The sequence below is a fragment of the Rhipicephalus microplus genome, chromosome 4 (assembly GCF_043290135.1).
Source record: "Rhipicephalus microplus isolate Deutch F79 chromosome 4, USDA_Rmic, whole genome shotgun sequence".
NCBI lineage: Eukaryota > Metazoa > Arthropoda > Arachnida > Ixodida > Ixodidae > Rhipicephalus > Rhipicephalus microplus.
The window spans coordinates 4402954-4427500 of NC_134703.1; the positions used below are offsets into that span (position 1 = coordinate 4402954).

A 24547-nucleotide genomic window follows, 5' to 3' on the forward strand; every position below is an offset into this window, starting at 1 on the left:
GCGCATTCCACGAGCAACTTCTTTATGTCCTCTTTTTTTTCGCCCTATTGAATATGTAATCATTTCGACGCAGGTCGCTGTCGGTCGTGTTATGCCTGCGAGTCGACAGCGAACGTCCGTGCCTCTGAAAAAGGCAATCTGTGTCAAGGCCAGCCCGCAAGCCCGCCGACGCGAACAACTCAACGGCGTAAACACACGACGGCGCCTTTCTGTCGCCCACGTGCAGTGAGTCACCTCGGCAAGCGAGCCGTCGAGTAAACAACCGGCGTCTTCCTGTCTGGCGTCTGACGCAATGCGCGGCGACGTCACTCGTCCTTGGGTGCAGCCACCTGCAGCGCAGCCACTCCAGATTTGATGAGAAAGAATGACGCGGCCCAGCGGCGACCCCCATTGGAGGAGTCTGACCTGACGACCAGCGGCGCTTCTGGTTGGACATTTGGGTAGGACCCGGTGCATATAAAAGAAGCCCTGCGGCGCGTCACGAGCGGCGGTCCTAGGTGAAAGCAGACGTGTGTGTGAGGGCTGACATGTGTGTCAGAGCAGACCACTTTCACAGCAGACCCATTTGAGAGTAGAGCTATGTATTAGAGAGAAGCTCTTCGCGCCTCTGTCGGCCCCAGTGCCGAATTTGTAACGCCTCTGTATATTTGCTGTACATAAACTTTGTTTAACTCACCGTCGTCTCGTCCGCTCGTCTATCAGCTCTGCGCAGAAGCAGTCGCGAGCTGAGAAACCTACGCTACCAAACGGCTGGTTACCTTCCCGGCGGAGTTCGAAGCAGTGGCGCCTTCGGGACCGTGTTGGCATCGCCGTCTTTCGAAACAGTGGTTGCAGCGGTGACATTCGTAGCGCCCTTCGTAACGTCGTCGGAGGTGCGCGTCGCAACAGTCGCATGAACTCTCTCACTAGCCTGTGTAAACGCACCTTAGGGCTTCACAATAGGAGCAAAGAATGCTGTAGAGTCTATGCTGACTAAGTCGACTCGATCACTACTTACTCGGGCTCGATGAGGTCGAATGGAAGCGATTCTCGACGAGAGCGTCCGCGAGACGTGATGCTTTGGTTGAAACCCCCTGGAAGGACGCACTTGGCGAGAATGACTTGCGTCTCCTCACCGGGCGTCTCCACCATTATTCGGTGGTAGTAGATCCATTGGCCCTGCATAAACAAGTGCAGTCAGCATGGTTTGGTGGCATCGTCACAGCGAAGCTGCATATGAAAAGGTGAAACTAAAATTATTCAGCCCGATGTGCGCGGAAACGCTTTTACACCTCCGTGAAAAGGGCAATTTCACGAAATGGATTTGTATCTCTTTATGTCTCTCTCCTAGCTCATATCTGTCACAGAAATGTGCGAGCCTCCCTACTCAACACGCGTCCGCTAAAGATGACGAAGAGGAGGTGCATTGAATATGGAGTAATATCGAAAATAACGAAAGAGAAATAGGGGCACGCCGTTGGCTGCACCGTTTGTAACGTCATCCTCTCCGTTTTAATTAAGGGAGTGAAAGACTACCAAACTATTGCCATTAATCTACTGATGGACGCCTGGGACGCAGGTTTGAGCTTCACTGGCTAACCATCTGAACGGAGTGCTGAGGCACTGAATTTTGTTATGAGTTAGCTGTTCTTCAAACAGCAATCCGTGTACTACTGCAATGCGTATATTTGTGCATATGGCATAGAAAATCGATCTACGTGAATGCATTGCTTCAAGGGTCCCGCTTTTGAAAATAAAATGCGCTGTTGAGCGGATAGAAAACGAAAACTTACTGCCTACACATGTGCAAATTTACCGGAAAACACTCATGGCGAGTAATTTAGACTACCTGCGTTGTGCGCAATTCCCACTTGAGTAAAATAACACGCCAACCGAAAACCGCACTGCGCGTCCATATGGTTTCAGGTTGCTGCGTTCTCCTGTGCTCCAAGTGCGAGTAGTTCGCAAATATAAATCCCCTTGTGGATTTAAATATCTCACTGTTGGTTTCCCTGTGGACGCCACCCTTGTTGTGATCTCACAGCAGCTTTTGCTGTAAAACCGAAAACACACAGGACGTAGTAACATCTGTAACTCTCCATGGGAAAATAATGTTACTTCTACGGCTTCGTTTACCAGTTAACTTCTGCACAGAGATCGGGCAACCCAATGCGCAAGCACTTCCTCCAAAATTAACCTATTTATTTATTTATTTATTTATTTATTTATTTATTTATTTATTTATTTATTTATTTATTACAAGTACCTACATTGCCCATTGGGCATTGTTGTAGGGGGGTTACAGTAGAAGATAGAATACAAAACAGCAAAATTAAAAGCAAATAAGTCGTGCATTACAGTATACAGGAGAAATCACCACTTGTAGTACAGCATTAGAACAAAAGTACAAAACACAGGATTATACAACGACAGCAGTAATTATATATATATAAAAAAATCAACAACCAAAAGAAGTACAAAGCCAACGTTAAACATACGGGTTATTTCAGCAGCTCAAAATGCTGTTTCAATGGCTGTTAGGAAATTGGAATCAGAGAATATTGGTATTTTTAGCGCATTCCAGTCATTAATAGAATTTGGAAAGAAAGAGTATTTAAGGACAATCAATCGACAGGTATATTCTCTAAATTTATATAAGTTTTTATATTACTTACGTAACAGCTTCAACTCTCACACTATATCTGCACGTACAAAACATTCAACGACCGCTCCTCATGGCTCTTTGCGGTGCCCTTCGCGCTGTCACAGCTTTCGCAAAGAGTGTACGTAACTAGCGTGACAATAAAGCCGGGCCCATTGATCAGGGAATCTGCGCCTACAAGGAGGAGCAGTGTCTCGTGTCGCGCTGGCGAGACTAGTCGAGTCCTCTTGCGAAGCAGACAGGAAGGGCCACTATAATTAAAACATAAACAACGCAGAACCACTTCTGTCGTGTCCGTTTTGTACTATATGTCCCTGAGTTCTTCACGCGACACCTTGCAGGTGATTTGGCAACTGTGGTGGTGCTCCATACTTTATTTTTTTTCTTTCTTTTTCTTCTTCAACATTACCATTTCACAGTTGTCATATTCATTTTTTTTTCTTTATTTCGGCAGCCGGTACTTCAGTGCAGCAGGCAGGGCATTGTTTGTTGCCGTTTTTTTATTACTTAAAATTCGCCCCCACAAACCTTCCTGACGTCTCAGTTTCAACGTGGGCCGGCAGAGCTCTGCGAAAAAGATTTTTCGCGTGGGTGGCATACTGTCCAAGATAAGGGCGAGAGCGCATCACCCTTTAAGAACGTTTTTACAAATGAGATTTATGAGTTTACGAAAGAGAGACCCTCCGTTACAACACGCACGGTCAACATTGATTCATGTACGTGTGCCTGCGTTGCCTCCCGTAAACAGTCTTCCGTGCAATAACGCCTGACAAACTCAAACAAGGCAGCGCCATATATTAGAAGTGTGTCCTCGCAGCTCGTCGTCTATCAGGCTCAATACAAAAAGTGCTGCGTCGCGAGATTGTCAACAACGCTGTAAGTTGGAGCTTAGCTTGATGGTACAGCTCGATAAAAGAGTGCGCCAAGACTGTGAGCGATAGTTTGAGTAAGCATCGATAAGAATATGCCATATACGAATTCTAGTTTAATCAGCAGGCTTTGCCCCTCGAGTTTTGCTATTTAAGGATTAGGTAGAGCTACGCTTCTTACAAATGTAAATAAAATCTGTCGATAAACTTCAATTGCTTTGTCAGAAGGGAAAAAAAAAACCTCCCCAATTTCACACTTGTTTATGCATACCATAAGAAGACATACTTCAACAATGCTCGACAGGCAATGAAACTTACCCATTTTCCTTGTTAATTTAGTGATAAATACCATTTTATCTTTTTGTACTTTTTAACGCATAACCTTTACGCCTTCTGCATTTTTTTCATTATTATTGAGCTTCACTCGCTGAGCTTCTTCATTTCAATCGTCATTTTATTTTCGAATTTTTATTGTTTCTGAAGATTAAGAAGTAGTAGTAGTAGTGGTAGTAGTAAAAGTCGTAGTAGAAGCACTAGTATAGTAGTAGTAGTAGTAGTAGTAGTAGTAGTAGTACTAGTAGTAGTAGTAGTAGTAGTAGTAGTAGTAGTAGTAGTAGTAGTAGTAGTAGTAGTAGTAGTAGTACACGAACAACTACAAGAAGAAAAAGTTTGTACAGAGGCAAGAAAAGTTGTCGTTTTTAAGGAACAACTGCCTGTTCACACTTTTAAATTTCTATCTTAAGGATTCAGCCATGCCAATTTGGCAGGTGAAGTTGCTTACCGTGAGCTTGTTGTGCATTCTTGTAGTACCGCAAGCGTAGATGTTGTCCAAGGGCAGGACGAACGTTGCCTTTCCTGGCGACACTCGTGGTTGACAATCTGCGGTGTAGGTGTAAGAACAGTTACGCCAATCGGCGAGCAAAGGCGTGTCTGCAAAGGCGTGTCTGAATAGCGTACAAAAATGCAACCCTCGATTTCTCCTCATTGTTGTGTTGCAAGGTGGGGCAGAGCTCGCATGCTACATTTCGACAAACTAACTCAGCCCTTTTTTTCTATTCAGCGCCTCTCACGAGGTGTCGCTACTCGAGCTGACTAAAAACTTTGTCTTTAGAACGAATCGCCGCTTCTTCTCACGCTATCCTTGGCCAGGGCACAAAAAGAAAAAGAAAATATTTTGCGCCTCCGTAGTGCGAGAACGTCATTTTCAAGTTTGTTTAATAACAATCACCTCAAAAGTTAAGAGATCCAAATGCGCAATATTCACAAAGCCCCCGATAAAAAAAAACTTATCTCAACACCATAGTGTTTTTTGATAAGACTTGCAATTCATAGTGAATTTAGATATCATTATCAGGATCATGTAAAGAATTAGATGTTTCTTTTGTAACTTGAGATACCTCACACGTTCTTACAGCGAAAGCTGTTATGAGATCACAACTCGGGTCACGCGCCACTGTAGCTGTCCGCCGCCGCCGCCGGCATCCATATTCACATCGCGCGAACTTAGAAAAAAAAAGTTGCACCAATGACACAGTGGGGCTCGAACCCGGAACCGCTAGGTGCCAATCCAGTATTCTACCTCTGAGCCACGCCGTTTTTTTTTTCTTATTGAAAAAGAGGACGCCATCAGAATTCGGTGTGCCCAGGCGGTCTCCCTCCCAAGTGCTGACCTTAAGCTGGCACCCAGCGGACTGAGCCACACCGGTGCTTGGGGCTTGTTGGCGAACTTGCCTTAGGTAGGCTTGATGTTGGGAAAGCAATCGCGTTAATGAGACTTATAAAGTGTTATAAAACGGCGAAAGAACAACCTGCCATTGCACAGTGCGAATAGCGTAATCAGTGGGTCGTCCAATCCTCCAGCCCATTACAAAAGCTTGTTCTTGTTCTACTATTAACTGTGGCGAACACCCACTTCAGGCATAATTCCTCATCGTCGTCGGCAACAGCATGAACGATTCTCAGGAATTTCTTTGCAAGTGTTCGTCGGATACCACACTTCTCAAGTGACGAAAAATAGCTTAGCGAATGCCGGCCTTGTACCAAAACATTTCACTAATAATGCCGTAATGAGTATCAAGCAAGTGTGCTTGCAGTAGTTACCCAATGAATTTTTAGAGAAAGCTCTGAAAGGCCGCTCTTCTAGCTTTCGCTGTGACTGTGCTGCGCCTTACGCGCAGGCCTGGCGTTTTTTTTTTCTGCGCAACCTCGTCCACATCGAAGTCACAACGTATTAACTGCATTCGTTGCCTGCACAGACAATGACAAGCCATTTCAAACGACGGAGCTTATAATAATATTATCTGGCGTTTAATGTCCCAAAACCACCACATGATTATAAGAGACGCCGTAGTGGACGGCACCGAATATTTTGACCACCTAGGGCTCTTTAAGGTGAATCCAAATCTGACAACACGGGCCTACCGCATTTTCGCCTGCATCAAAAATGCAGCAGCCGCAGCCGGGATTTAATCCTGCGACCTGGGGGGCAGCAGCCGAATGTCTTGGTCACTGGATCACCACGTCGGCGCAACCGATGGAGTTTTACAATAAGTAGTGTCATTTAAAATGAGCGCTGTGCACTTATTTAGCTCATCTATCTCGCTTTCTAATTATTAAGTGAGATTTCCGAATTATTGAAACCTCAGTATGGATCCACTATCAGACACCTACATACATACTAAAATGTGTGCACAATATTTCTCACTTCTTATTGTACCATTTGAATGTCAACTGAATATATCAGCACCAATACCACAAGCCTATATTCCCTGCAGCGGCGATGGTATTATTACGTTGGCTAAATTTATCAACGTCCACGTGCCAATTTCTGCGTGCGCATTAATACATCGGGCAAGGTTAAGCATTCATTTTCGGCTCTGCCCAACGAGTGAAGCCCTTGTTACTTCGAAGTGTTAATCCACACCAATCAACCAACCCTTGAAACAACCAGGCTAAGCAGATCCTAGGCAAGTGTCATTGCACCTAATCCTACTTCCAAATTCACACACGAAGCGTCTTCCATAGCATTAAAAACCCAATCAAACAAATCCAGATGGGGGCAGCAGTTTCTAAACTCCTGCGCGAGTATATCCAAAGGACGCGCGTGTTTTAAATCCAGCATCTCGATAGTACTGTTCCATTAACTTTATCTTAATCCCTAGCCGAGTTATGCACCGGAATAGGCTCAAGCTACAGAAACGTGCAGTAAGGTCAGGTTCTCGCTTCCATAGCAGCGGCACGTGGCACCTCCTCTTTCAATGTCAGGTTTGCTCATCACGAAATTATTGAAGCAACGCGAGAGAGAGAGCGCAGGCGAATGCTGGTTCAATCCACGAGGAGGGGGAGGTTCGGCATCAATCACCCGTCTAATCCCATGCCTCGTATAGTCAGCGTTCGTACGTAATGTCCTCCGAGAGGAGCGTGAAAAACGAGCTGTCCTCGGGGACCACTCGTCGTACGAAAATTGTTTGCTTGCGGTCGGTCGACTAGAGTGTTATACTTCGTTCATCTTTTCTTCTTGTGGGCCGACCAGAACCCCCCAATCCCTCACGGCGGACGAGGCGCACGACGCTCGAAACACTCGAGCACGCTCGGTCACGGAGTCGGGAAGCTGCCGCGGCGGGTCGCCTGGTGAACGCTGATAGTAGTCGTCGTCCTCGAAGCAAACGATGGGAATCCTGTCAAATGTTGATCACGGCTCCATAGTCGGCGCGAGAGGCCTCCAAAAAAGCCTTAAGAAAATCCTCTCGACGTGCATCCTGCGAGCGCCGTGAGCTGAAATGCGAGTTCGATGAAGGGGAAGGGAAGCGCATTACGCTAGACATGTGACTGTAGCCTTAGTAAGTAAACACAACAGTGTTCGAAGGTATTTTTTCAGCTAAACGAAATGAGCCATGCCTCGAATCAATGTCTCAAAACAGACGCCAGCACCTAGTCACCGGAGACGGCAACAGTGTCGTGTCGCAACTCGAAATGGATCTATGTAACTACAGATTAAGAGTCAATGTGGACGTCGTGATTGGAGAATGCTGAACTGAATGAACGGTAAATTTAGGTCACTGCAAGCTAAGTTATTCGAACAACGCAGACGCGATGACGTTATTGTAAAGCATGCGATGTATACATGTTCTAACGCAAAAGATGAGAGGAACTGAAAGAGGGTGGATGTAGAGAACTCATCATGACTGCTCCTCGGTATAATGCAAACACATGTAAACACATTCGTTATTTATTCATTCATTCATTCATTCATTCATTCATTCATTCATTCATTCATTCATTCATTTGCTCTCAGGAGTAATGAATATGTAGTATGAAAGAGAAAAGCCACACCCTCTGAATACTTGTTCCAAATGATTTTCGTTTATCTGAAAGACTTGAATAACTGACAAGATGCACCGTAAGTACCTGCAAGATTTTTTTCTTGCTCTATACATATTATGTCACCTGCCACTAGAAGGGCTGGTTGTACTGGTTATCTAAAACAGCCGAAGTGTAAACTGATGGTAATGAGAATTGAGTCATTCACACACACACACACACACACACACACACACACACACACACACACACACACACACACACACACATATATATATATATATATATATATATTGTTACGACCTCAGTAGGCGTCTGGGGGTTTATTGATACACGGTTCGAGGGACGAGCCGTATCGGCGCAGGCAGATGATGATGATCTTCTTCTTCCACACCCCTTGCTTCTTTTTTCCTTCTTCGTCCGGCACATACGTGGCGTAACATTTCCCCCCTCGCAGACAAAGCGCGCCGCGCGTTTCATGCAGTGTCGCGTTGACTGAAAGGCTTCAGGCGAGCGACATGCGTGACCTCTGTCTTTCTGGAACGTCTCCCGCTAGCTGTAAGACGTGCGATGCGGTAGTCGACTGCGCTCAGGCGGTCAAGGATAACAAAAGGTCCGATGTAGTGCGCGAGCAGTTTTTGGCACAAGCCACGTTTGCGTAAAGGCTTCCACACCAACACGAGATCTCCCGGAATATATGTGGCCTGCCGGTGCTTGCTGTCATAACGAACTTTCGATCTGTCTTGCGAGGCTATTGTACGTAAACGAGCAAGACGACGAGCTTCTTCGGCGAGACAAAGAGTTTCTGCTAGGGAGATTTCTGATTGGTCCCGATCAGAGAAGGAAAATATTGTATCCAGAGTATAACGGGGGGGTCGAACATAGAGGAGGAAGAACGGGCTGTAGCCGGTGGTCTCATGTTGGGAAGTATTAAACGCGTATGTGACGAACGGCAAGACATCGTCCCAGTTCTTGTGGTTCGAAGCAACGTACATAGAAAGCATATTCACCAGTGTTCGAATTGTTCGCTCGACGAGACCATTCGTCTGCGGGTGATAAGGCGTCGAGTGTCTGAGCTCTGAGCCACACATACGGAGAAGTTGTTCGACAACGTCTGCCGTGAATTGACGTCCACGGTCACTTATGATGACGCGAGGGGGCCCATGACGCAGTATGATAGAATGGAGAAGGAAGGACGACACTTGACCAGCAGTCGCGGATGGCAGGGCAGCAGTCTCGCAGTACCGAGTAAGATGGTCAGCACATACCACAATCCATCTGTTGCCTTTCGATGAACGCGGAAAAGGGCCCACCAGGTCAATGCCAATTTGTTCGAACGGAGAACTGGGAGGCGTCACAGGTTGTAGATGTCCGGCCGGAGCTGCTGAGAGAGATTTGTGCGCCTGGCATTGCGCACAACTGGCCACGTACAACTCAACTGACTGGCGCATACGTGGCCAGTAGAAGCGTTCCTGGGTACGATGAAGAGTGCGCGTCGTTCCGAGGTGACCTGAAGTGGCGTCATCATGCATGGCGTACAAAACAGATGACCGTAGTGCCTCTGGAACCACCAGCAGGAAGCGGGAACCGGTGCCGGAGATGGATTTCTTGTACAGTAGACCATCACGGACGCAAAAGCGGCTTTCCGGAGTGGATGCTTGTGCGATCACGAATAACGGATTCAAACTCACGTCCTTCCGCTGCTCAGTTTCAAAGGTGGCCTTATCCGGGAACGCTGGTGCTACGGACGCAATCAGATGATCGAAATCGTCAGCGTCGCAAACTGTAGCATCAACTGGCATCCTTGAAAGGCAGTCTGCGTCCGCGTGTTTCCTGCCGCTCTTGTACGATACCGTGAAGTTGTACTCTTGCAGCCGGAGGGCCCAGCGTGCTAGACGGCCTGACGGATCCCGAAGGTTGATAAGCCAGCACAAAGAATGATGATCCGTAACTACTTGGAAAGGACGACCGTATAGGTATGAGCGGAATCGCTGCACAGCGAAGACGAGTGCAAGGCATTCTTGTTCGGTCACAGTGTAATTGCGTTCCGGCTTACTTAAAGTACGACTGGCATATGCGATTACGTGTTCCACTTGATTACATCGCTGTATGAGGACTGCACCTATGCCAATGCCGCTTGCGTCGGTGTGAACTTCAGTCGCCGCAGAAGGATCGAAGTGCCGCAGGATAGGCTGCGACGTGAGCAAGAACTTCAGTTGGTTGAAAGAAGTTTCACAATCAGGAGTCCATTCAAAACTAGCACCTTGGCGGAGAAGACAGGTCAGTGGAAAGGCAACTTCTGCAAAGGCGGGAATAAATCGGCGAAAGTAAGAGCAGAGGCCCAAGAAGCTCCGAAGCTCCTTCACTGAGCCAGGTGGTTTAAAAGCTCTAACAGCCGCCGTCTTATTCGGGTCGGGCCTGATGCCATCCTTGTTGACGAGATGTCCCAGCACCAGTGTTTGTCGAGCTCCGAAATGACACTTCTTTGCATTAAGAACCAAGCCAGCATTTCGAATACATTTCAAAACCAGCTCTACCCTTTCGTTATGTTCACTGAATGTACGCCCGAAGATAACAACGTCGTCAAGATAACACATACAGATGTTCCACTTCAGGCCGCGCAGAATGGTGTCCATGAATCTTTCAAATGTAGCGGGCGCGTTACATAGACCAAAAGGCATCACGTTAAATTCATATAGTCCATCCGGAGTAACGAAAGCCGTCTTTTCTTTGTCCATTGAATGCACAGGTATTTGCCAATAGCCTGAGCGTAAGTCTATGGACGAAAAGTAGGATGCTGAATGGAGGCAGTCTAGAGCGTCATCAATGCGTGGGAGAGGGTAGACATCTCTCTTTGTGACGGAGTTTAGACGGCGATAGTCCACACAGAATCTCCAGGTACCATCCTTCTTTTTGACTAGAATCACGGGAGCCGCCCAAGGACTCGATGATTCTCGAATGACACCCTTCTGCAGCATATCACGCACTTGTTCATCAATTATCTTGCGTTCAGACGGCGACACTCGGTAGGGTTTCTGGCGGATGGGCTGTGCTGTTCCCGTGTTTATCCTGTGGAGAATCCGAGACGCGGGAATCGAGGGCGCATGGTCATGGGAAAAATCGAAAATCGCCACGTATTTCGACAAAACGTCCAGAAGCATGCGGCGTTTGTCAGTAGTAAGTGACTTGTCGATCATAGGTAAAAGTTTTGAATCGGCCGTAGAAGTATTGGCTGAGGCCCCACCTGGAGCATCACTGAGGGCAGCCACTGCCATCGGTGAGTATGTTTTGAACTTGGCAAGCTTCAGTCCTCCTGGTAGAACCACCGACTCAGCTGAACAGTTTACCGCCCATAGTCCTGTGCGTCCTTGAACGAGTGACACTATGCAATGCGGCACCAATGTGTTCTTCTTAATGCAACTGAGATGAAAGGGCTCCACTAATGCGTCGAACGCACTGTCACTGTTTTCAATGCGTGAAGAGTATACAGGAACACAGACTGCAGAGAATGCCGGCACAATGCTATCTTCACTGACCCGGAGCGCACCGTGCTCCCTGTCTGAATTCTCTAATAGTTCTCCAGGGGCAGCATCACATATGTACACCTCTCCATTTCTACAATCAACAGTGGCGCCACACATTCGAAGGAAGTCAATCCCCAGGATTATGTCGTGTGTGCTCCTTGGAAGAATCGTAAACTCTGTGACAAACACTTGATCACCCAAGCACACTTCTGCGGTACAGACACCAATGGGACACAGCGAGTTACCACCAACGCCACAGAATGTTGTTGCCTTCTCCCACAAAAACATCACCTTTTGTCCTAAACGGTGTTTAAAAGCAGCACTCATAATCGAAACTGTAGCACCAGTATCCACCAAAGCCATCGTACACACACCATCAACAAAAACTTCTACCTTGTTCTTGAACATCAACACAGACGGGGGTATTTCGTTTTGCAGCAAGTCACCAGCGACCTCACCCCCATCGGCCGCACTGTTTAGTTTTCCTGATGTGGTGACGATGGGCGGCGCCGTGGCGATGGAGACCGGTGGGATCGAGGCGCAGGAGGTGGCGTCACACTTCGATCAGAGGCAGGGGAGTTGTTGCGCCAGTGTCCGTGCCAGAAGCTGCTGCCGGGTCTTGAGTCGGTGGGCCAGTGTCCTTGAAAAGGTGGGACAGCAGGTTTATCGGTCAAGCTTGTCCACTGATCATAGCGTGGTATGCGCGAACGATCGCAATACCTCGATATGTGACCAGTCAGACCACAGTTGTAGCACACAGGCGCAGGACGAGGTCGTCGCCGTTCTTCGAAGTGTTCACGTCTGCGAGCGTTCGCGTAAGCCCGAGATTCAATGAAATCAGTTGTCGGTGGGTGGTATGGGCGTACGGAACGGAAACGTTGAGGGTACTGTGATCGCTCGTAAAAAACCGGACTTGACTGCTGAATACGCCGAGGCCCTGCAACCTCCGTTGCGTTGACGGATGGATGTTCATAAACTGTAAGCTGTGGGGCAGTGGTGTCCTGCGGGAAATAGGATGGAGACGTGGCAGCTGCCCGTTCACGTGTCATTTCGCCATGTCTGAGTAACTCTTCCCGAACAATTTGGCGGATGGTTGCCGAAAGGTCACCAGTTGAGGCCGCTTCTATGCTGGCTACTGAGGTGACATTTGCCAGACGACCAAACTTAGGCGCTATTCTGCGCTGCTTCAGGGTTTCAAACGTGCGGCAGTGCCGTACAACGTCAGACACTGAAGTCAGGCTTTCCCTGCTAATAAGGAAGTTGTAAACATCTTCTGCAATTCCCTTCAGCAAATGCCCCACCTTGTCCTCTTCCGACATGCTGGAATCGACTTCCCTACACAGCCTCAAAATCTCTTCAGTATACACGGTGCAGGTCTCACCGGATAGCTGGGCCCTCTGTGCAAGACTCTGCTCGGCAAGCTTCTTTTTTGCAGCTGAGTTGCCGAAACACTTCTTGATTTCTTCAACAAAGCGTTCCCATGTTGTCAGAATATCTTCATGGTTCTCATACCAAACGAGGGCAACATCAGTGAGGTAGAAAACAACGCGTGACAGTTGGGAGGCAGCATCCCATTTGTTGCAGTTGCTTACTCGCTTGAAATGTTTGAGCCATGAGTCCACGTCGTCATTGGCCCTCCCGGAGAAGGTTCGTGGCTCTCTGTGATACGGCCAAGAACTGCTGGGGACTGGTTCCCGAGCTTCTGTTTCGTCAGGCATGATGGCCAAAGAAGGAGGCAGGCCGGCGAGGCGACGACTCCGGCGAAATCCGAGGGGTAGCGGTCCCGTCGTTGGTTCCTATACCCAGCACCTTCCACCACTCTGTTACGACCTCAGTAGGCGTCTGGGGGTTTATTGATACACGGTTCGAGGGACGAGCCGTATCGGCGCAGGCAGATGATGATGATCTTCTTCTTCCACACCCCTTGCTTCTTTTTTCCTTCTTCGTCCGGCACATACGTGGCGTAACAATATATATATATATATATAGAGAGAGAGAGAGAGAGAGAGCATCGAACGCGTTATTCGTTATTCGAAGGTGGCAGGTTCGGTTCCTGCTTACGGCAAGTTATCTTTTCCCCCACTTTTCGTTCTTCCTAGTTACATTACAATTCGGTCTAATTTCTTCCCCTATACTTTCCTTGGCTTTATTGGCTGTTACATCTAATTAATATCGTGTAAAACACAGAAAACTAGCCCTCATATACACTTCTTCTCCTCTATATATATATATATATATATATATATATATATATATATATATATATATATATATATATATATATATATATATATATATATATATATAAATCACTCTAGCTAGAAGTCCATAGGTCTATGACTGCTGTCGATGGATGTGCAGTGTGTTGGGCCAGGTTGACCTTTTGAGTTTTTTTTTAGTTAACACTTAGCTACATATATTGCATTCATTGACACTCCCATTGCTTTATTCTTCGCAAACCACTTCATGTTATCTCTCAGATAAGGCAGAAGTGCCGGGAAAGATCGAAGCTTGAAGAGATAAAAAGCTTCTGAGCACGGAGTTCAGCTAAGCACATGCGACACTCCGTGTTCAAGAACGTTTCACCACGTCCAAAAACCCACAATACCAATAGCGGATTATGTGTACTAACACGATAGCAACTTCCTCCTGTCTCGCTTTCTTACCCTTACTAAGAAAGCCATTAAAAACTCGAAAGCATATGCTGTCTGTTATAAACATGTATCCCTTAATTCAGAAAAAAAATGTCCTCACTATAAGTGGATAGGCAGGTATAGTGAACAATGGCATGCTTATTTAAATTATGTTGCAAGCAGTATTTATTCAGCAGTACGCGGTTAGCATTGGAAAGGCTAACGCTTCTCTGAGCACACAGGTTTGTTTTGCTTCGCTTTGTACTGTTAACTATAGGGGAAAGTAGCTTATATTCGCAAGGAAGATTGGCGACGCCATAGCTTATAAAACACAAATGTTCAAGCCAACTGGGTTGCTCGAGACTGCATCTCACATCGTTGTCGTTGCCATCTTTCTTTATTAGGTGGCATTTCCATACTCGTGACATTCTTCGGTCGGCTAATGCTGTTCAATGCGCCCCTAGTATTTGCATTACACGCTTGCAGCGTAAGGAAACTTGTCTTCGCCAAGGAGTTTTGCAAACAAAAAAAACAATCTCGCTGCATAATGGGCTTTACCTTGCCATTCAAGGAACACCGTTTAGTTTAACGCGCTACCTTTACAATACCAGGTAGAAGCATTTAATCAATCATTAAAGAAAAAGCAGTGACACGGAAAGTTCAGGATGAAACTTTTTATACTTGATTGCATACAACGAATAATTTGAGTCGACACGATTAAAAACAGAATCGTGTCTCCAAGTTAGATACTGCTCAAAAACAAATCAAAGGAAGGACTCTAATTAAGCACCTAATGAATTTAAGCTTCCTTTCTCATTCAAAAAGAGAATAAAGCGGTTGGTTTCATTTTGTGTTTCAAAGACTGAGGCTCTTAATTATTGTAAAACACAGTGTCACAGAACGAGCGCTAAAAATGGGCGCGCCGCCAAATTCTTGCGATAACGGGCGGGAGAAACGCCGCGAGGTCAAAAGAAAAAAAAGAAAACAAACATCCAAGGCTCCCCGGGCGCGCGCTCTCCCCGCAGAAGCGTGGCTTCGCCGACGAACCTCCTCACCCCACAACGGCGGCCGAGCAAGCACTCGATTTTTCCAGAAGGAACGGGGCGTGTATGCCGGGTTGACTCATCTGTCGGGGACGGCCCCCGTACAGTCTCGCGCCTCTCCCCAGCCTTCGCTGCGTATCGCGCCGACGAAATGACGAGAACTTTCTAGAATGTGGCGCGGAAGGTAATTAATCGAGCGGCCGAGACGAGAGAGCAGGAGAAGACGGAAGTGAGCGCCAGAGCGCGAAGGGATCCCGCCGTGTAGTCGGCGAAGGTTTTGTCCGTAGCGACAAAGCAGGAAATGAAGAGGATTTCCACCTGAGGGGTGAAGGCTCGAACTACAGGCAAGAGCGTGTGTTTACCGCTATCGAGCGAAGACGCGTGGTGACAGCTGCGTGTGTGAAGCCGACGTGATCGGGCGAAAAAGATTGAAGCTTGGAGAGTGGCCAATAGAAGACGCGAGGTTTCCTGGAAGAGAAACTTCGAGGGCGCGGAACGACAACAACGCTGGACTTTGAGTGAGTGATTCTCGGAAGAGTATCATCCAGACTTTTGTTCCAATAACTTTGGACTGGATAGGTTTTCTATCAATTTAGTCTTTAAGTGTCTTGGTTGTTCAATGCATGCGACTGCATTGTAGAGCGTATTGTTGTCTGTGTCCGTTGTTTTGAGTGTGGCTGATTGTACTGTGTAGTACGTTGTTTGATTGGTGACGTATTGTATGTAACTATTCTGGAGTGTGCATTCTTGTGTATTGTTTTCGATCTGCCATTTTTGAGAATATATTATTTGTTTTGTTTATCAACTCTCGGCTCTGACTTGTTCTTTGGGCCACAGCCGGCGTCCGTTGGCGTGCCAAAAAGGACCACTTCTAAATTGTCCACGCTTTCGTGGTGCGGTTCGGGGGCCGATACTTCGGCCCTTGGAATTAGCCCGGCGATTGCCTCCCGAATTAACGGGACCGGTGTGACAATTAAATCTTGCGTCCGCGACAGGACCTTTTGGTGCACAGTGTGTCCAAAATAGTGAGAAAGAGCCTCGAGTGGTTGATAGTGCTATCGGAACAATTTTGTTTGTTGTTCAGTGTTCTCGGTAACGAGTGCAGGGGAGTGTTCCGATATACTAATTTAGGCAGATACTTTTTGCTCGCGGCAAGGTTTTATTTGCGAGTTGCAAGACACAATGGATCTCGAAAAGTTAGACGCTCTTGGTGAGAAGATGGGTCTTTCTTGCGCCGAACTACGGAAGTGGGTAAGCCAGAAGGAGAAAGAGGCGGTGGAGAGAGAGAGGTTGGCAGCTGAGAGGGCCAAGGAAGAAAAAGCAGCTGAGTTGGAGAGAAAGAGGTTGGCAGCTGCGAGAGAGAAGGAAGAAAGAGAGGCAAAGGAGCGACAGCTGAAGGAAGAAAGAGAGCAACAATTGAAGTTGGAACTGGAGAGAGAAAAGTTGGCAGCCGAAAGGGGGAGAGAAGAAAGAGAAGCGGAGATGGCTGAAAGGGAACGGCAGCGGCAGCACGAGATGGAACTCGCGCGGCTCCGTTTGCAACAGCGAAGCGAAACTCCCGTCCAAACTAGAGTTGAAAGCAGCGAACGGGAAGATCATGGCTTCCGCTTGAACCCAAGCAAGTTGCTCGTAGCATTTGATGAAAGGAAGGACGACCTTGACGCGTACCTTCACCGATTTGAGACGATTGTGAGGAGCCAGAATTGGCCGGAACATCAATGGGCAACTGCTTTGAGTACTTGCTTGAGTGGTGAAGCGCTCAGTGTGTACGGTAGGCTGACGCCGACCGATGCAGCCTACTATGCAAAGGTGAAAGCTGCTTTGCTGAAGCGATTTAGATTTACTGTAGAAGGATTCCGGGACAGATTTCGGACAGGAAAGCCAGCTGATGGTGAGACGGCTACACAGTACGCCGCCCGACTTAGCCATTATTTCGACAGATGGATTGAACTTTCAGGGACAGCGCAGAAGTGCGATGAACTTAGAGAGCTCCTAATTAGAGAACAATTTCTTACTAGTTGCCACCCAAGCCTGTCGCTGTACTTGAAAGAGAGGAAGGCTGAGTCACTTGAAGGAAGGCTTGAATTGGCTGATCAATTCTTGGAAGCGCAAGGTGGAACTAATTTGGCCAAGGTCAAGAAGGAGTGTCCCAATGATTCGAAGAAATTGGCTCCCGAAGAAAAGAATCGTGCACCAGAGAGCATTCCGCGATGTTTTCTGTGCAACCGAGTGGGTCATCGCGCGAAAAACTGTCGAACGATCTTTACGAGCCCTACGGCAGTAAAACGTTTTAAGTGTGGTCAGACTGGGCACAAAGTAGACGCATGTCGAAACGAAGTGAGTCAAACTCGCCAGGTACCCTGTGTGCAAGCGGCACCGAAATCTGATAATAATGCCGTCACCGATGAATTCGTAGAGTTGAAAAATGGGAAGGAAATTCCTATTGTGGGTGCTCTAATGGCAAAACAGCCAACCGGTGTTACGAAGGGAATGCCAACACTGCCTGGAAAGGTTGCGGGCAAGAAGATTATGGTTCTAAGAGATACCGGTAGCTCCACGGTTATCGTGCGGAGAAATTTGGTACGGGAAAGTGAGTTGACAGGCAGAACGAAACCGGTTTGCATAATTGACCGTACGGTTAGGATGCTTCCCGAAGCAGATATTGAGGTTAAAACCCCGTACTTCAGCGGGAAGGTTACTGCTTTATGCATGACGACCCCCCTGTATGACCTTGTCCTCGGAAACATCGACGGGGCGCGAGGGCCGAATGATCCAGAACGTTTGGGAGAAGACCTTAAGATAGAGCCCTCGCCAACCCAACGACCGCGACATACAGTGGAGGAGCAACCCGTGACGGATCCCACTCGAGCCCAAGGTGAAGCCGCGGTGCAAGGGACTATGAATGATAAGATGATCGTGTTGAACGAGTTCACGGGCCGGGCAACTGACACTTACGTCGGCACGACCTCAACCGACCGACAGTACAAAGGAGACGGAGTTGGCCAGCCAGGCCAAATGTCGGGACGTGAACAAGCGGGTGACAGGATCGGTTGAGCGTTATCACCCGTTAACAGTGTCAGAAGTGACAACGATGGCGGAGACGCCGCCTCAGACCCCGTCGTTGGAGAAGGCTCACCGAAAAAGAACAAGGAAAAACGAGAAGAGATCGAGCGAGCACCGCAAGAAAGGACGCAAGCGCAGCTCGAAATACACAGGATAAGTGCTGAAGTCGAATCAGAATGTGTTTGGCAGTGCTGAGTGCCATATGTTGTTAGTGTTGTGTTATCCTGTGTCACAAGTGTCGAAGTGTCTGTGCTGTGATGTGATGTATAGTGTTGTAAAATTGTTGTAATGAGAGAACTTTGTACGTTTGTATTGTTTGGAATGAGTGATGAAGTGTTGTAGTCGTGTACCTGTGGCTATATTTCATGTGTTGTGGAATTGAACTACAATGTAAGATTGTATTGGGCGATCTATTGCGAATGTGACGTGTCATGAGCGACGGACTATGTTACAGTCTTTGAGTGTGTGGGGACTGTTCGCGCTCGTTTGTGTGGTTTTGAATATTATGAGATAATATTCTTAAAGTGGGGGGCAGTGTCACAGAACGAGTGCTAAAAATGGGCGCGCCGCCAAATTCTTGCGATAACGGGCGGGAGAAACGCCGCGAGGTCAAAGGAAAAAAAAGAAAACAAACATCCAAGGCTCCCCGGGCGCGCGCTCTCCCCGCAGAAGCGTGGCTTCGCCGACGAACCTCCTCACCCCACAACAGCGGCCGAGCAAGCACTCGATTTTTCCAGCAGGAACGGGGTGTGTATGCCGGGTTGACTCATCTGTCGGGGACGGCCCCCGCACAGTCTCGCGCCTCTCCCCAGCCTTCGCTGCGTATCGCGCCGATGAAATGACGAGAACTTTCCAGAATGTGGCGCGGAAGGTATTTAATCGAGCGGCCGAGACGAGAGAGCAAGAGAAGACGGAAGTGAGCGCCAGAGCGCGAAGGGATCCCGCCGTGTAGTCGGCGAAGGTTTTGTCCATAGCGACAAAGCAGGAAATGAAGAGGATTTCCACCTGAGGGGTGAAGGCTCGAACTACAGGCAAGAGCGTGTGTTTACCGCTATTGAGCGAAGACGCGTGGCGACAGCTGCGTGTGTGAAGCCGACGTGATCGGGCGAAGAAGATTGAAGCTTGGAGAGTGGCCAATAGAAGACGCGAGGTTTCCTGGAAGAGAAACTTCGAGGGCGCGGAACTACAACAACGCGGGACTTTCAGTGAGTGATTCTCGGAAGAGTATCATCCAGACTTTTGTTCCAAGAACTTTGGACTGGATAGGTTTTCTATCTCTTTAGTCTTTAAGTGTCTTGGTTGTTCAATGCATGCGACTGCATTGTAGAGCGTATTGTTGTCTGTGTCCGTTGTTTTGAGTGTGGCTGATTGTACTGTGTAGTACGTTGTTTGATTGGTGACGTATTGTATTTAACTATTCTGGAGTGTGCATTCTTGTGTATTGTTTTCGATCTGCCATTTTTGAGAATATAATATTTGTTTTGTTTATCAACTCTCGGCTCTGACTTGTTCTTTGGGCCATAGCCGGCGTCCGTTGGCGCGCCAAAAAGGACCACTTCTAAACTGTCCACGCTTTCGTGGTGCGGTTCGGGGGGCTGATACTTCGGCCCTTGGAATTAGCCCGGCGATTGCCTCCCGAATTAACGGGACCGGTGTGACACACAGCACTGTCTCATTTATCTACAGTTTCTTTTTTCCTCTCAAGCTAGCTTAAACATGTTACCTGAAAGACCGTAACAGTGAACCCTTTCCAATTAAGTCAATCTGAGAGCAGAGATGGCCTGCTACAGTTTCAAAAGTATACACAGCGAGGAAGCCCCATGAACACTGCCGCATCCATTCTAGATCAAAGGTAGCAATGTTCAATCTTTCGAACATTGACGCGGTTTGCCATCTGCCTTATTTTTCTTCATGCTAGTGCCTCAACATCAGTGATTTAAGAAACAAGGGTCAAAGACTGTGAGCTGTACCATCCTGCAGTACGAGGCACGCCCGATCGTTTCAAGCCCGTTTCCTCCTACGTGAAACGATGCAGCTTTACAGCTAGACAGCCCGACACACCGTCCAATTGTACTTATAAAAGGAAGTACGTTGTTCAAAGACACCGATCTGATCCAAACAGACGAATCAGTTGCAGGTTAGCAAAGGTACGAGTGTATCACCCGCTGCATGCATTATGTATTGAGAGGCAAATGAATGCAACGAACTGGAACTCGCACAACAAATTGGATCAAACATAAGCGCTTGACTTCAATTCTTGTGTGATTACCTTTTTGCATTAATTCGCTTCTTCTCTAATGCCTCGAGAGCTGACCACCCAAGCAGTCATTTCTAGCCTTGCAAAACAATTTTTTTAACAATTTGTACAATGTAGCGCTATACCCGCAGCAGTCTTTTCATGCTACACTAATTTCTCATTACTATTCTGCTTCTTTGTAATCATCGTAAATGTCATGTTGTTTTTCTATTGTATTTTGTTCACTTCTTCGTACCACTAAACTTTCTGTTCTATCCTTCCTGTAGGGCCGGCGCACATAATGCGCCTCACAGTAGCAGTTACTAGGTGTTGCTTAGTGCCCTTTTCTCCCATTTAGTGTATATATATCGTGAAACGTAATAACAATGCTACTACAAACAACAATGTTCAGCTGCTTTATTCACAATAAGTCACCTACTCAAAGGTAAAAAGTAAGTGTGTGATAGCACCTGGCGAGGGTGCGCTTAGCAGAGGCTTTCATGCTAACCTTACATGCTACAAGCTTTTCTCTTTTCTTTATACTTTAATGGGTGGAAGACAATGATATGGAAGTTCTATTCAGCCTCTGAAACTCAATCGTTCGCGTCCCAACGTAACTGCGATGATACTGCTTCTATATAGGAACCCATATCGCAATACGGTTAAGTGCTTATGCTTTTCTTAGACTTAAGACTAAGTCGCATTCGGTTCCGTTCTCGGTTATTCTTCAAGTTACAAGCATGATTGTTTTAGTGTGGCGACAACAATGCACGAATGTGTGTCTGATATCTTGGCTCCAGATAATAAAGCTATACTCTTGTGTACTTCGACATCACGGCTTTTAAAACCTCACTTGCTAAATTAGGCGATTGGACTCACACGGAAGCTGAAATTTTAGAATCTGAACAGGAAGGCGTCACATAGTTCGATATCCGACGACCCCGTGCGAAAGAAGTGAGTGAAATGTAATGTAATGGTTTAGACCTATAAAAAAATTCACTCATAATATTTGTTTGTCAATGTAATGAAAATGAAGTTGCAGTTGCATTCAGATGTATTCTTTCGGCATCAGTGGATCCCTTCTATTTCTGAGACACATTAGAAATAGGTTTAGAATGTCGTAGGTAGACGGCAGACCTAGCCTTGCAAAATTTGCAGGTTTTCCCTTTTCTCCTCATATTGAACTAATGTTTTTTTAATAGGTAAGCGTGGGCATGCTGCAAGGAAAACACACAATTCGCTAATAAGCGTTATCCGTATGCGGTAGTTACGTTCGTTTTTTTGCGTATCCATGCTAATGAATACGTTCGAAACAGTGTGACTTACATCAAGGAAGGCAGAAAAATCTTTCGCGTTTGTTTTGCCAATGTAAACTAAAAAGTCATTTCAGAACGACGCATAGCCTAGATATATTACTACCAGAATTAACAATATGTAGAAGTACAATATGTAAGAGATACATATTGTATGTACCCAGAACTCCTTTGTTTACCGACTAATATTATTTTGCTAGGACAACTGTGTGTCACACCGCTCATTTGTTTACTTCATTATCTCATTCCCCAAAGCTTTTTTTGTTCCGCCTATGCTAACCCTTTCCCAATGCAGAGCACAAAAAGGCATTGCCCCGCCGAGTTCATGACGACGTAAGTGTTTCTCTGAACCTGTCCGAGCAAAGTGTAAACTATAGGTGTCTCGTAGGCAGTGCGTTCTTCACACCGTACAGAAAACTTCGAAATCATATCTTACATGCAAGCAACGCATCACCACAGCTTACCTAAACCTCTCAGCCCAAGTACAGAATGTTTTGTAAAGCTGACTTTTTTGCAGTAATACCCTATTTGAGGTAGTGAGAGCTTTACAGGGGTAAGGGGGGAGAGTTCTCTTATTTTCAGAATTTGTTGAGTCCGAGCCCTCTTAATACGGAGTAATGGCCACCATGGTAACTGCGGGGTTATAGTGCTGCTCGGCTGCTTGTTCATAAAATTTGTGTTACGCCCCAAAGCTGCAACCCGAGCGCTCACTCGCCGGGCATACACTCATACAAAGTCTAGCTCCGGAACCCGATTTCAATCCAGCTGTCACCTCGAGAGATATTACCTCTCTTCTCTCTTTATCAATCCTCTCAAAGTCTCTACCCCACCCCCCCTTTGTAAGGGCCTCAGCAGGGCGGAGGAGCGCTGGCTTCTGCGTCTCTTTACCGATACTGTACTGTGCCCGGAAGTACTGAAGTACTTCAATTCAGCCTTTCCGGGCACGCGCCCGCACCGTGCAGAGGAGTCTTGGGACACCTATCACAAGGTGTGGGCATTCTCCTCAAATCCCACCTACCTACCCCATTCCCCCCTACACCCCAGAGAACTAGGAAGCTGTCCCGCTCGGCTGCTATGGTACATGCATTGGTGGCTAGAGCCCCGGCCAACTTAGCAGCTACAGGGATACCGGACTATAAGATCCCCTCCTAGTATTTTTGGAGGGCAGGCCCTTCAGACTCGTCTCATCCATATTTCTCACTGTAAATATACTAATAAATATGTTCCACCCCCCCCCCACCCCCGCTTTCTTTTTACGGTATGCTATTCTCCCTTACAAATTGAAGAAATAGTTGCCTTTTCTATCCTGAAATCACCAGTCTACCACTCCTTTTCTATCTCTAAATGAGTCCAAAAGGCGATTGCCAGCTCAGTATTATTTTTGTAAGGTCAAATCAGGAGGGCGCCTAAGTGGTCTGGTGGGCACATCATTATTACGCGAGCGAAAAACGAGATGGTGGTGAAACGACAGGCAAGGCGCTAATGTCTGAAATAACTACAGACTCAGTGCATTGTCTGTTGTGTTTTAACCATTCTCTGTCCAGCGCTCTTTGTTGCCACTAAATCAGGAACATGATTTCTTGAATAGCCTGGTGATCGCGCACAGCGAATCTGACTTACGTGAGTAGGCCTTGAGCTTCTCAAGGTATGTGGCTGACGCTGAGTCGTTGAGGAAGACGACCACTTTCATCTCCGTGCTCGAACAGGTGACGTCATATTGAACTGCAAAAAAAAGAAAGAAAGAATGCAAACCGTAAACATCTTGAATAACTTCAGTGGTCAGACCACACTTGCTGAGATAGCTCGAGTTTGCTCTCTAACGTTACTCCGCCGAAAAATCAGAAGAAACTAAGCACTAACAGCGTCGCAACAATGACACATAATGAATAATTCCATGTGCTTGAAATTTTCGAAACCCTCAACTAAAGTGTATCTTATATCACCTATATATATACATATGTTGTTTTAGGGTATACAACAGCAAGATATATTAACTTTTCTTAGCACACGTTTCACATCTCCCAGTGTAAGTAAAGCAGTTGTCTATAGCTCACACACATGTACAATCTCTGGTTGTTCATAGAGAAGCCTCCGGCTCTCTCAGCAATAAATATGTAGCGTGCACAAAGTTATATCATGAATAATCTATGTAATAATTGTTAGGCTTTAACGTCCCCAAATCACCATAGGAATATGACAGACGCCGTAGTGGAAGGCTTCGAAAATTTTGACCACCTGCGGTTCTTTGACGTTCACCTAAATCGAAAATAATCCAAGTGCGATATACCATACAAAAAGATTAGGACGAAGTAATTTATTCGACCAAAGTTTTTATTCCTTTGAGCAAACGTCCCTTTGCTCTCTGGATTTCCAAGCTATCTATGCTCGTGGACAACACCTTAAATGAATCACTGAATAGGTACTTATGCTCGCATTCTATTTACTTTGTGTATACTTTCTAGCCACTGCTAGTACAAAGTCCGGAATGTACTTCGCAAACACTTTATAAGCACTGTCTATCTGACGTGTCCGTGCAGACAAATCACAAATATATTGCGCTACCTTTCAAATACAATCGGGGTTCTATAAAGTGGGTGGAAGCCGAAGAAAACAGTCATTTATTCAAGAACTTTATTAAAAGCTTGTGAAGATTTTAGGCCACCGTAATGTACACGAGGGACAGGAAAATAATTCCTCAAGTTCATCAGTAAATCTTGCTGTAATAAATTATTTCTGTGTGTTTTTTTTTTCTCCAGTGATATGCGCTCTTCTTCACAGCTTGAGACTCCTTGAAAAAAAAAACACTTTCCATTGCAACCTTTCTTCTGCGTAAAATCTCTTCCCTGACACTCATAATGTTTTACTTCAAGAACATGTTCAGTGAATCAACAATTTTTCATAAACT

The 24547-nt window shown here is 46.6% G+C and overlaps 1 protein-coding gene across 2 annotated transcripts in view; it reads right to left on the bottom strand.

Moving 5' to 3' along the window:
- Nucleotides 1-23364, bottom strand: part of LOC142814152 (uncharacterized) — a 39615-nt gene extending 16251 nt beyond the window's left edge. For both annotated transcript variants that reach the window (XM_075892121.1, XM_075892120.1), the window contains exons 1-3: nt 23263-23364; nt 4292-4389; nt 998-1158 (exon numbers count right to left, since the gene is read on the bottom strand). In XM_075892121.1, coding sequence (XP_075748236.1) covers nt 998-1158; nt 4292-4389; nt 23263-23332 — 329 coding nt within the window. In that variant the 5' untranslated portion in view covers nt 23333-23364. The remainder of the gene's footprint in view (nt 1-997; nt 1159-4291; nt 4390-23262) is intronic.
- Between the last annotated feature and the right edge of the window lie 1183 nt (nt 23365-24547).